We start from the raw sequence: 13,707 nt of genomic DNA, 5'->3' as shown, positions 1-13,707 counted from the left end.
GAAACCACTCAGGCGCCAGATCCTTAGCCAATCGCACAATGCGACAAGGCTATTTTTGGCCTACTCTCGGCGATGATGCCCGCCAGATGTCGAGATCATGCCACAAATGCCAACAATTTGCTGATCTCCCACATGCACCGGCGGAACCACTATCGGTCATCATCGCTCCATGGATTCACTCAACTTGGGGCCTGGATCTGATGGGAAAATTTCGAACCGCCAAGGGCCAGTTCAAGTACATCATAGTTGCTATCGACTACAACAGCAAGTGGATAGAGGCGGAGCCACTAACGGCAATAACTACCGCCAAGGTAATTCACTTCCTCTGGAAGAACATCTACTGCCGTTACGGTGTCCCACACACAATAATCACAGACAACGGCACACAGTTCAACAACAAGGAGCTCATCTCTTTCACCGCCAACTTGGGTACCAAGATGAGTTTTGCATCTGTCGCCCACCCCCAGACCAACGGTCAGGTCGAAGCAGCAAACAAGATAATCAAAAAGCTGCTGAAGAAAAAACTCGACAACGCAAAGGGTCTATGGGCGGAGAAACTCCCGGAAGTTCTATGGGCCATCAGAACAACCCCAACTTCTGCAACTGGTGAAACTCCTTTTTGCATGATGTTCGGAACGGAGGCTGTCCTGCCTATTGAGGTTACTCAACCTACCGCCAGAGTCGAGGGCTACCGCCCAGAAACCAACACTGACGGCATCAACCTGGACAAGGACCTCCTGGAGGAAAAGCGACACAAGGCCCACTTATGCAACCTGCAAAACAAGCAGCGGGTATCGCGTTTCTACAACGCCAGAGTCAAAGCCCGGAACCTCCAACTGGGGGACTGGGTAATGAAGGAAGTCATTCCACCGCCAACAAAGCTTCGCCCAACTTGGGAAGGTCCATACAAAATTGTGGAAGTCGTTAGCCCAGGCACCTTCTACTTAATGGACAAGGATGGCGTCACAACGACCCACCCTTGGAATACCGAACACCTTCGGTATTATTACAAATAGTCATGCCGCTACCCAAAGGCATCTTGACTTAGCTAAATTTTTGTTCAATATTTAGCTAAGGGAAGCTACCCAACGGGTACTACCCCTCTTTTGTAAACGCTGATCGGTCAGCTATCAATGAAACGAGGAATTATTCAAACCATTGTTACCAAGTCTAGCACTGAGGGCAACTGGCAACGCCAGGAATCGTCAGCGGACCACGTCTGCTACGTTGTGCACTTGGACCAATTTTAATTCCTTTAATGTTTCATTGCTTGGCAAAAGAAAAATCTCTAAGTCAAAACTCTAGCGGTACAAACATATCATGACAAACATCAAACTTTGAAATTTCATTTCAGGGCTGAGACGCCTCACCCAAAGTTGTTCATTACTTCAAAATGTCGAAACTCAGCCAAAAAAAAAAAAAAAAAACAACACATGTAGGAGCTCAGCTCTTCGGGTTGGCTTCAACATCTCCACCTTCCGCAGGCGGCTGTGGTTGTGCGTGGCTTGTCTGGTCAGACCCTCTGGCGGTAGGACTTGGAGTCTCTATGGTGCCATCCGGCCGAGTGTGTGCCGCCAGGAAACCGGCACGGGACACCTCCGACTGGGTAGGCAGAGGAGTCTGCTGAGAACCATCCGCTGGCTGTGCACCACTTTCCCTGCTTCCTGAGCGAACACCTTCAGGCTGGACAGGAACCGCAGCTTGCACCGGCGGAGCATTTTGGACTGGCAGAACAGGTGGCTGGGACGCCTTCGCAAAGTCAATGGCGCCCCTCTGCTTCAGCATCTCCACGTTGGCTAGGGCGCCAGCCTTCGCCGATTCAGTCATCGCCCTTTTGTACTCCGCCAACTGTTTGAATTTCTCCACAGCGGCACGGGTCCCTTCGTCCCGCAGGCGAGCTACCTCAGCCTCCAGTTTCGTCACCGCTGCTTGCTTGGCGGCAGACTCTCGCTGAAGGATATCAATCTTTTTCTACTTAGCGGCCACCCGCTCCTGCAGAGAGACATGTCTTGTTCCATCCTGGAGATGTGGTTATTCCGTTCCACGTCCCGCCGGATTGCCACTTCCAACTTGCCGCGAGCATCCGCGGCGTCGCAATCCGCCTTCGTCAGGCGCCGCTCCACATCCGCCAGCCTGTCCTTGGCGACCCCCAGCTCCCTCTCGAGACCGCTGATCTCGTCCCTGAGCTGCCGCTCAACCCCGGGCTGCTTCTGCGCCGCCATGAACATCTCATGCAGCCCAACCAAAAGGTGACCAAAAGCTGAACTGAAGGGTGACCCGTCAATCGCCGTTGGGCGGGAAATCCCCGCCAGACCACCAAACCCCAGTATCTCGCAGAGGTGGTAGAGAAATCCCCGTTCATTGTCAGTCATGAACTCGGCATAGGCGGCAAACGAGTCCAGGTCACTCGTAGGCGCCTCTTCTGCAGCGGCCACTGGCGCCTTCGGCGGAGCTTGGCGGGCCTTCTTTTGCTGGCGGACCCCGATAACCTCAGCATCATCATCATCCTCCTCGTCGGAGTCATCCTGCCGACGCTTCCGCAACAACCGCGTCTGTCCAGCGGCCGCAGGCCTTGGCCCCCGTTGCTGTTGACCCACCGTGGCGGCAGCCCCCGCCGGCTACACCACCTTCTGTGGCCCACGTCGCACGTTGGGCAATCTCTCTGTCTGCGGCGCGGCGCCAGACCCCTTCTTTCCACCCCCACATTGGCACCCGTCTGAACAACGGGTAGGCCGTCGGCGCCAAGGTGGGAGTGCAGCGGCATTGGCAGCACCACCGGATCCTCGGATGGGCTCACCGCCAGCGTCACCGGATCTATCACTGTCCTTTGAGCCTCATCCCCTGAGGCATACATGGCCTCCAAAAAGTTGTCAATCTCCGCGCGGTCCGTGGCTTTGGCAAAGGCGTCACGGCTCCTAGAGTTACCTGGCGGCGTCTCTAAAAAAACAGAAAGCAACTCAGTCAACCACAGGGCCAAATTAACTAAGTATACAAGGTAGCGGAGATTTCTTACCAACGGCGCGAGTCAATCGTTGATCGACCAACAGCTCCCAACCGGTAAGTAGGCGAAAGTCCAACAAATTGCGATTCCGCCAGCAACCTTGGATGCGCGCCACACGACACTCTTCTTCACGAGTCAGGTTGTAGCGCAGGCCCACTGAAAAACAAGGGTAAACGTTAGCAAGGTTCAAGACTAAGCACAACGTAAACCGCCAGCAATATTCAGCGGAGACTGACAAACCACCTCGGATAGGTTGGAACTCTGACTTAATCCTAAACGCCGGTTCCCCGTCATTGGATTCCACCTGATATTCCCACCCCGTCGTGGCAACGCAAAAGGTGTCCCGCCAATACGACATAGAATCCCTCAGGTTCTCTATCAACTTGGGGGCTCCCTGGCGGCGACTTAGGTTCACTTGACCTCCGCAGCCCTGACGCTTCACATACGTCAGCTCATAGAAATGCAGCACCTCCGCCACGGTTGGTCCCTCACAGCCGGACAACCGCCACAACGAAGTCATCGCCAACATCAATCGCCACATGTTGGGGCAGATTTGCCCAAAGGCTAGGCCGAACTCGCACACCAAGATCTGAAGACTGGGCACGAGCGGTAGTGTCACTCCCTGGCGGAATATTGCCTCATGCACAGCGGCAAACCCCGGGCGAAGAATTGAAGCCTTTTCATCCACCGTCGGTGGACGCAGTTTAACCGCGCCGGGCAACCGAAACATCCGCTTTATCCGGTTGACATTGGCAACGGTCATCCGCCCTCCCGCCTCGTCAACAGGAATCCCATCCGGAAGAACCCATGCCGATTCGGTATCCTCCCCTGTCGCATCTCCCCCGTCAGCGGAGCCACTGGCAGCGCTGTTACTTGCCAACCGCTCCTCACGCCTATTCTGAGCAGCGGCGGCCTCCCTGGCCCTAGAACTCTCGGGGCGCGAAGCACGACCCATTACTATTTCCCAGGGTATGGTTTGTAGCGGCTCGATGTCTAGCGGTTCTGGCAGTGAGGTTCCTGCACGGGCAGACGAACGCAACGAGTCAATAAAATTCCTATCCGCCGCGCTGAATGACACGTCAGACCCGGAATCCTCACTGCTCGAAATCTCTACGACGCTAGCCATCCCAAACCCTAAAACCCAAACCGGTTAGTTTACACAAGATCTAGCCTTTACCTATATTCGTTTAGTGCAAAAACATCAAGGACAATTACCCAGAAAAATACCAAAACAAGAACAAACGCACACTCAACCCAGATTTGACCATCTAGCAAAACCCCAACTCTCTGTCAAACACCATAACCTCCCTCAAATCTCTCTCTACACCCTCAGAGAACACCAAAGAAGCAACATCACACCATTAACAGAAGTAGCAAAACCCAGAAACCACCATTGCAGATTCAGTGAAACAGGAAAAGGATTCGAAATACCTACCTCACGTAGAAGCTGTGGCGTGCAACTCGTCTTCACTGACAGATATTTCGTCCTCTCGAGTCCGACAGCTCCACGCAAACCGGGGAATCTTCTTCGCAATTCACAGACGAACAAGGCTCGAAGGAGGCGACTCAGATTTGAAGATTTTCCAGAAGTGTCGAAACTCGCTGAGTTCCCTCCCTTTTATGTCAACATCAGGCAATCCTGAGCCGTCCGCTAGAAAACGACATCACGTAGCAACCGTACACGTGTCCCACGTCTTCACTAACTCCCCGGATTAACCAAGGCGTCGCCTCGGTTACGAAATCCATCATTACTCGCATTAATGACGAGAAGACGGCTAGGCTTAGGAGACAAGCCTCTAGACGCTAACCCTCTAGGAGTTGGCCACGTATCAACAGTCGTCTCCTTTAGCTTCCAAGGGAAGTAACCACTTGAGAAGAAAACCCCCAACCAAGTGGAGTCTCCGTTGAGCGAACCCCGCCAGCGGATCTTCACTTGTCATCCTCCAAGCGGAGTCTCCGCTGAGCGAAATCCCGCCAGCGAATCTTCACTTGTCATTCTCCAAGTGACGGAGTCTCCGCTGAGCGAAACCCCGCCAGCGGATCTTCACTTGTCATCCTCCATGTGGAGTCTCCGCTGAGCGAAACCCCGCCAGCGGATCTTCACGTGTCATCCTCCAAGTGATGGAGTCTCCGCTGAGCGAAACTCCGCCAGCGGATCTTCGCTTGTCATCCTCCATGTGGAGTCTCCGCTGAGCGAAACCCCGCCAGCGGATCTTCACGTGTCATTCTCCAAGTGACGGAGTCTCCGCTGAGCGAAACTCCGCCAGTGGATCTTCACTTGTCATCCACCAAGTGGAGTCTCCGCTGAGCGAACCCCGCCAGCGGATCTTCACTTGTCATCCTCCATGTGGAGTCTCCGCTGAGCGAAACCCCGCCAGCGGATCTTCACTTGTCATCCTCCAAGTGGAGTCTCCGCTGAGCGAAACCCCGCCAGCAGATTTTCTCACTTGTCATCTCCCAGGTGACAGTCCACTGAGCGAAACCCCGCCAGCGGAACTTCTCTTGTCACCATCGAAGTCTCCAACGAAACTTCTCTCGTCATTCGGTAAACGGGGCGTCCTCCGCTACACAGCAAACCGCTAGCGGACCCCCCCTTTCTCATCTGACAAGCTGCGTACTTTATTCAGCGCAATACCGCTCAATAAAATACCACCATGCACGTCTACTTGACGCTGCTTCGTGCTACATCTAGCGGGGGGACTTCCGCCAGCGGCGGATCCCGAGGCCACGCCTCTCTGACAACGCCGCCACGCGGAGTTACGGTCAGAATGTCCCTACGGGACACGGGGACTAGTCAACAGTCTACGACAACCCTGATCAGGTACGTTGACCCCCGTCACTTGGGTGCTAAGATTGGGCTCGCAACCCAACACCCTCTGCTCCGTGCAGCTCCCCCTCAACAAACAATAATAGCGACCATCCGGAGGTCCATCTTAGCCGGGGAGTGGGGGACTCCCTGGGGGCCTAGCAGGGGCCCACCCGAAAGGGCACAAAGCGTTTGCTCAGTAAATCCATGGTTGACGACGCACTGACGCTAATTATGCTTCTGCAAAGTCTAGCGGGAGAAACGCTTCAAACCGCCGATCAACTCCCCAACCAAGATTGCCCTCCTTGACTGGGGATTTGGGGGACTTGTACATACATATGCATTTGCAAGCATAATTAGCTATAATGAGCCACGCTCATTGTACCGCCAGGGGTACCAACGCCCACCATATGAGTGACTGGCGTAAAGACAGCTAGCCGGGTTACCGCTTGAGCCCCGGATCAACCCCAAAGCACCGCCGACGCGCCACCACGCGCCGTGTCAAGTTAGCATCAGAAGCTACTGAAACTGGGAACTGAAGCACATCAGTCCCACATCGAAAACAAGGAGAAGATCATCCTCTTCCTCACCTATAAAAGGTCCTCTCCTCTCTCCTCATTAATTACGCATTTACTACTCATTATTGTTATGCTGCCTATATGCATTGACTGACTTAGGCATCGGAGAGTTGAAGACCGCCCAACGCGGTCTCCCTCTAACGCCCTGTCTTGTGTTTGGCAGCTAGCAGTAGTCCTCAGAGCGGCAGAGTAGCGGTCCGCCTGCCGGACCAGCGTTAGACCAAGGTTTGGCTACCGCCAGACTTTTGAGCATTAACAACATGTGAGGTGGAGGCAGAAAAGACTTCAAGGTTTTGTATTCGGATTCAAGGTTTTAGCTTCTTGAATCAGGGTTAGGGTCTTGTGCTGATAACGTGTTTTAAGGAATCAGAAATTGAGAGAAAATTGCTGTGTATTCTCATTGATAATAGGGGCCTTTTTATATAGAGGGTTACAAGGCATAGAGTCTGAATCATACAAGGAAAAATAATCTCTAGATTCTTCTAATTAAACTCTATTACCACTAGATCAAGTAACATAGAGTTTGGGCTAGACACAATTTGAATTTACTTAAACAGTATGCCAGTTTTTTATTTATTATTATTTTTTTTTTATCAATGATATACACTTTGCGACGGCAGCAATGATTATTTAAAACAATTCTGTACTTGTGACTTGTCTTATTTGAAGTTGATAATATTAATGTACTTGTGAAGCAAAGCAGAAGTTAACAAACTGATACATTGTACAATTTCAAGACCAACATGTATGACTAATATGTCTTCCCCATTTTTCATTCCTTTTTGTATACCCAGGCACCAAAAAACACACCTTCTGCTACGTCTATTATACAGAGTACTAGGAAACCACATACAATTCATTCCAAGTTTTAATTTGAACTCGTTATCTTGTGAGATGGTTCGAATGCTTAACCCCATGAGGGGTTAGTTTAGGTTGTTGAGTCCGCACTATCTCCTTTGAGTGGAGTCGTTCCAATGTGGCTAGAACATCGATCATGAGTGGCCTATTCTTTGGATCTGTATGAAGACACTGCAAAGCAAGTGCGGCTGCAGCTTGGGCGGCTTTCTTCGGATATTGACCCCCCAACCTTGTGTCCATGATTCTCAGAACTCGTTTACTATCAATCAAAAATGGCTTTGCCCAATCCACCAGTGTTTCCTCCACACTCCCAGCTCTCTCATCATCCATTGCTCGTCTTCCTGATAGTAGCTCTAACAGAACGACACCGAAGCTGTACACATCACTCTTTGGTGTCAAGTGACCTGCTCATTTTAAACCATTAAATAAAGAAAGCAATTTAGTCCATACATTATGCTTAAATAACTTCACTAGATGTTGTGCATCTTGTTGCCAATGAAAGAAGGTTTCTATTTTAAAAGTTTTTTCTTTTTTTTCTTTTTCACTATATAGAAGCGTTTTTGTTGGGTTCTTACTTGTATAGTTAGTCACCCTTGCAACAGCCATTGGACAAAGCCAGAAGAATGAATGAAACAGCTCAGAGGGTCATTAAAATGATTATTCACTGGTTTTTACCATAAAGGAGCAGCTATACAGTACATATCTGGCATAATGGTTGACTTAGCTATCAATGTATGGTATCAGAGGACAAAAAACAAATCGGAAAACTGATCCAATATTAAAAATTGTAAAAACGTAGACAAACAAAACCGATGTCGGGATAAAAAGGACTTGATTAACAAAATACATATATAAACTCGAACAACCTTTACTGGTCTAGAAAGAAGGATTGAAATCAAACTGAATAAGAACAAAAGAATCTCTTTTACTGAATGGAATGGATCACACTTCCACTTATCTGGATAACAAGAACTTTACCACATGGAAGTTAAACCATCAGAATAAGTGAGGAAGGTAACTGGTATTTTACATGTGTTTTGAATAAGTGGGAAAGAGTGCAAAGACATGACGCGCTTGTTAAAATTTCAATATATTTGCCTTGGATATGATGTTACACATTAGATAAGTTCCTTTAAGTTTTGATGGAAATGAATAAGTCAAGCAATATGCTTTAACCAGATGTATGATCCTTATCATTATTGGGACTTTCCCTCCAAAGACATAGAATGATAGAATATAAGGTAATTATCTATGTGGATTTATATCAATTGAATTAATGTTTCCCTCTTCCAGGATTATCAATTAAAAATGTTGGGGATGCAATTGAAAGGTACAGTCACCTGTAGCAACATATTCTGGTGCAGCATAGCCTCTAGTTCCCACGACTCTGGTTGAAACATGAGTGTTGTCTCCAGTAGGACCGTCCCTTGCTAAACCAAAATCTGATAGCTTTGCACTGAAATCCTGCATAAATTAATTACTTTAAACTAAACTCAATCACCAGGCTTGTTTATATAGATTATAGTTGAGCATGGGGTTGGTGTCATCCACAAATTAATGAGAGCTTAGTTAATGATTAAGGAAACATACTGAATCAAGTAGAATGTTGGAAGCTTTCAAGTCACGGTAGATAACATTAGCATCTAAACTATGTAAAAAGGACAACCCCCTTGCAACATCAATTGCAATATTCATCCGCATAGCCCATGGTATAGGCTGTACACCTTCTGCACAACAACACAGAAAAAATAATAATGGTTCAGGTACTTCCTAGGAATAAATTCCTTTTTTTTCTTGACAACTGTCCCCTTAAATAGACAGAAAATCCAGTTTCAAGTAAAAGGAGTAGAAGATGTGCTAATGTAATGGATCAGCAGTATGTGCGCCGGCAGCTTCCTATCTAGACAAATAGATAGGAAAAAATAATAATGGTTCAGGTACTTCCTAGGAGTAAATTGCTTTTTTTCTTGACAACTGTCCCTTAAATAGGCAGAAAATCCAGTTTCAAGTAAAAGGAGTAGAAGATGTGCTAATGTTATAATGGATTGGCCGTATGTACGCCGGCAGCTTCCTATCTAGAGAAATAGTCAAATTGGGACAAACTTAATTTCTTCGATGAAATAATATTCTTTGGTTTCTCAAGAAAATACAAAAAAAAATCGTGAAAGAAAATTTTCAATTTGAGATAGTTTGAGATTCTCGATTACTCCTTTTACTTGAAACTGGATCTTTTCTGTAGGGCTATCAAGGTCAAGCGTTTTGTCTTTTCGATTATACTGACTTAACATAGCTAGGTATGCATGTAATTAAAAAAATAAAAACACAGAGAAAGAAAACAGCTAAACACTTAAGTTTTCATGACAGGATATAGGGCGGGCGTCTAGTTTGAAGAATTGAAGGAGTACAAGATTTCTAGCATTCACTCTATGCAGGTAATGATCGAGAATCAACAGCATAAAATTTTCAGGTATCATATTTTATCATTTAGTTAGAAGGATTAGAGCAGTCAAACCAGGATGATATATATCTATATGTTCAATAATCAAGAAAAACTGACAAGAAGAAATACCATAAATTATCAAAACAACTACAGTAAGAGGTTAAGTTACTCACTCCTAAACAAATGATTCTCCAAACTTCCCTTGGGCATAAACTCGTAAACAAGAAGTCTATTGTCAGATGCTGAGCAATACCCTATGAGTTTAACAAGATTTTCATGGTGAAACTGACCAAGATAGTTCACTTCTGCCTGCCAAGTATAGGACTGATTTAATTAACCAAGATTAGGAATAGCAGTAACTGGTCAAAATATCTAAGAAAAGCAAGGGTGCATCCAGATTGTACATACAAGCCATTCCTTGTGACCTTGAAAGCTTTCTCGCTTGAGCCTCTTGATAGCCACCACCAAGCCAGTTCCTGGTCTAGTGGGAGCCAAGGTGTTTGCATCAATCCAGCCTTTGAAGACACACCCAAACCCTCCCTCTCCAAGTAGACTATCTGGGCGGAAGTTCCTAGTAGCATTCTTGAGATCAATGAAACTAAAGGACTTAAGGGTGCTAGGAACACATGTATCAGCTGCATTGGGTGCTATTAGAGCTTTAGTATTGGGACCACCCAATGGTCTGTCCTGGTTGGAGGATGCTAAATCCTGCTGTTCCTTCCCATTGTACTTTGTACCTCCTAAAGGAGAAAGAGACAATATGCTGTGTTAAAGAAAAAGATATATACTATAACCACATATATAGCAAAGCAGACTTATAACTTAAGCATGCACACATAATTATTTCAAATATTTTCAGATGTCACCTCCTTCATCCTCCGAACCATTTGCAGAATTAATTTATGCAGTAACTGAAACTAAAGAATGGACCGGAACATCGATGAGGTCTAGTGGAGGAGCTAGCTTAGAAAGCAAACAATTACACGTCTTGGAAAACTATATTAAGATCATTAGGCCTTCCCTTATTAGACTATTGCCTTTCTAGAAAATATCAACCAAATCTAGGCTGGAAGAAATAATGAAGAATACGAGTGGAATCAGGATTTGTAAAGTAGTCCAAATAAATCTAGGGTGGGGCTGGGTTGAGCTGCAGTCCACCCCAATTTTTTTGAAAAGAAATTTCATGCTAACAAGAAACAATCAGATCAGAAATTTCAGCATTGACCATTCATTCTTCAAATGCTCACAACCCGAGATAAGAAAAAGTCTGAATGGAGTGATTCTTCCACTTAAAATGAAATGTAGACTTGGAGAGGTTTCCATCCATATAAAGTAGGCCACCCAATTTCCACTGAATTGAAAACGGTAGTTTGTCAAACTTGCTAAACTGTTCTGCAAACTGTTACAGACATATAGTCACTCAAACTGCTATTTCTCTAAATCCAGAATATTAAAAAGGATGCAACCACCTGAAACAGAAACTAGATACATTTCCCCTTTTTCCCATAAAATATGACATTCCAATCAAATCTGAGTAAAAAACTATAGGCCTGCACATTTACTGTTCTATTATGCAGATTCTGATATTGGTGTACCTGGTTTGCCATTGTGGAAGCTACAGGGCAGAAAATTAAAAACTGTTTCTCACGCATATGTGAGACACTTAGACCTATATTTCTGCAAATTTTCAGCGCCATATTCCAACTGGTTTAGGAGCTATAGTCTTCCAAAGTCAATCTACAGTAATTTTTTCTGTTCTGACCCTCCAGCATTCCAACCAATATTCCAGAAGTTTTAGGACTCCAAATGAAAAATCCTTATACAGGAAAACACTAGACATTTACAACTACAATCCCACAAAATTTCAGAACTTATGCTCCCCCGAGGTGACAACTGTAGGCCTCCAAAGTCGATTTATATTTCTGGCAGAAAACAGCCTAGCATGAAATAAAAGAACTCGAGGAAGAATTTGGCAACGTAAGATTTACGCCCCCTCAATTTAATTTTCTGGTTCTATCTCTGGGAGAATGTTAAGAGGACAACTGAGACTAAAATAGGATGACGTCATCCGACGTCTTATATCTACAGGAGAAACTGTAAGTTGCTAAATGTTAACACACAAAAAAAAAAAAAATTAGTTTCTACCACATTATCATGAACTCAAGAAACCATCTATCATAGTGCTGGAATATGGTATGCTGATAGCTTCAGAAGCATGACTGTGTTCCTGGGACAGTCAAGTTTAATGTTATTTATAAACTCACATCTACTTTATATTGGAAAAGGGACCAACATGAAAACACCAACAAATTTAAAATATGTATATGTATATAGCTTTTGGGGTCTGAAATTCCATGTATTCTGAATGAAATTAAAAGATAAGGAACGTAATCATATATCATGTAATATAATGTCATAATCTAATAAATTACATAGCAATACAGAGTCCACGGTGTGATTAATTCAGAAGAAAGAAGAAAATAGTAAGTACGAACCAGGAGGGACAGGGAAGTTGTTGGAAGAAGCATGAGCACACTTTGCTGGTTTAAAGCACAAGTTCCCCATAGTGCTTTCCCTGGCAACTAAACCTCTAAATGATCTGATCACATGTAATGGCAAAAGCAAAAGGAGAGAGGAGAAACAGAGACATGACCAAGTCTTGTTGGGGGTATATATATGCCAGAAATGAAACAAGTCCCAACATCAATTTGGAAATTAGGAAATGTCAAAGAAGGAAGAGGAGGGCAATCTGGATATGGGTCCATCGGGGGAGAGACAGAGAGAGAAGAAACTGCAGAAGAGGCTTAATTTAGTCAATGGAAGAATATATGAGCCGTTGAATGATGAAGGTTTTCTCCAATTGATTGATTGTGGCAGAAAATATATATATATTTTTTACAAACAGTTGGTCCCACTCAACTCTGATTATTGGTTATTGGACTTGACTCTGGCATTCAACTTTTATATATCTTGAGCGTGGAAAATTCAGATAGTCAGAGGGTAAGACCGGCTGCACACAGGGGCGGGAGATGGGCGGCTCTTTCATTTATGCAGGTCCAATGCAATAGTGTTGCTGACATTTTGGAGCATTATGATCTTGGGGAGCCGTGAATGGCTCGTGGCTCGTGGCTCGTGGCTCAATGGCCTTGACTTTTGACGTACACTTTTGTTGATTCAGAAAAGTTTAGATAAGAGGGAGGCTCTGGCTTCCCTACACTATCAGGTTCAGGGCAAAATTACGACCTTAACCCAACAAGAATTACGAAACTGGTCAGTGTTCCAGCCCGACCCATTGGTATAGAATTATGCATGACATTTTATAGATTGTCCACCAAATGAGAGATTGTTGGTAGCGGGGATCGAACTTGTATGGATTTACACCTCAAGTCCGCCCTTGCCAACTGAACCAACTCTCATCGTACACTTTTGAAACTTGAAGATTATCGAGGTCTATGTACATCGCAGGTTGACACCAACAAAAACTATTATTTGCAGTTCACAGCCTGAAAATACTGGGATGAAACTAAAAAGCCTAGAGGGGGGTGAATAGGCTTTTTCTACAGAAACCACAGCTTTTCTTTAATTCAAAAAACCTCAACAAGAAACGTTAAAGGATTGAAACATATATATATATATATATATATATATGAATCCCTGAATATAGCAGTGTAAATAAAGTGCCTAAAATAAAGGTAAACACAATCACACAACAATCAAGAGATACCAGAATTATTTGCACAGTAAAGACCTCAAAATGAGGAAAACAACTGCGAGGCCTTAACTCTCTAAAACCGAGTTCTATGTACATCGCAGGTTGACACCTACAAAAAAACTATTATTTGCAGTTCATAGCCTGAAAATACTGGGATGAAACTAAAAAGCCTAGAGGGGGGTGAATAGACTTTTTCTACAAAAACCACAGCTTTTCTTTGATTCAAAAAACCTCAACAAGAAACGTTAAAGGATTGAAACATTTATATGAATCCCTGAATATAGCAGTGTAGATAAAGTGCATAAAAGAAAG

At 45.3% G+C, this 13,707-nt stretch overlaps 1 protein-coding gene across 2 annotated transcripts; it reads right to left on the bottom strand.

Annotated features, from left to right (window-relative positions):
* Window positions 1–7,044: 7,044 nt before the first annotated feature.
* Window positions 7,045–12,510, bottom strand: LOC112166825 (probable serine/threonine-protein kinase PBL18). 2 transcript variants are annotated; one of them, XM_040519581.1, is made up of 6 exons: window positions 12,179–12,510; window positions 10,092–10,423; window positions 9,857–9,992; window positions 8,834–8,967; window positions 8,584–8,707; window positions 7,045–7,647 (listed from the first exon to the last, which is right to left on the bottom strand). In XM_040519581.1, the coding sequence occupies exons 1-6, from the start codon at window positions 12,246–12,248 to the stop codon at window positions 7,268–7,270; spliced, it is 1,176 nt and encodes a 391-aa protein (XP_040375515.1). In that variant the 5' UTR covers window positions 12,249–12,510; the 3' UTR covers window positions 7,045–7,267. The 2 variants fall into 2 exon arrangements, with proteins under 2 accessions (XP_040375515.1, XP_040375514.1); XM_040519580.1 differs by having other exon boundaries at window positions 8,834–8,970; window positions 12,179–12,507.
* Window positions 12,511–13,707: the final 1,197 nt, after the last annotated feature.

This window comes from Rosa chinensis, chromosome 5 (assembly GCF_002994745.2).
Source record: "Rosa chinensis cultivar Old Blush chromosome 5, RchiOBHm-V2, whole genome shotgun sequence".
Taxonomy (NCBI): domain Eukaryota; kingdom Viridiplantae; phylum Streptophyta; class Magnoliopsida; order Rosales; family Rosaceae; genus Rosa; species Rosa chinensis.
Note: the sequence above shows the minus strand (reverse complement) of the source record. Positions and strands in the feature narration are given on the sequence as shown.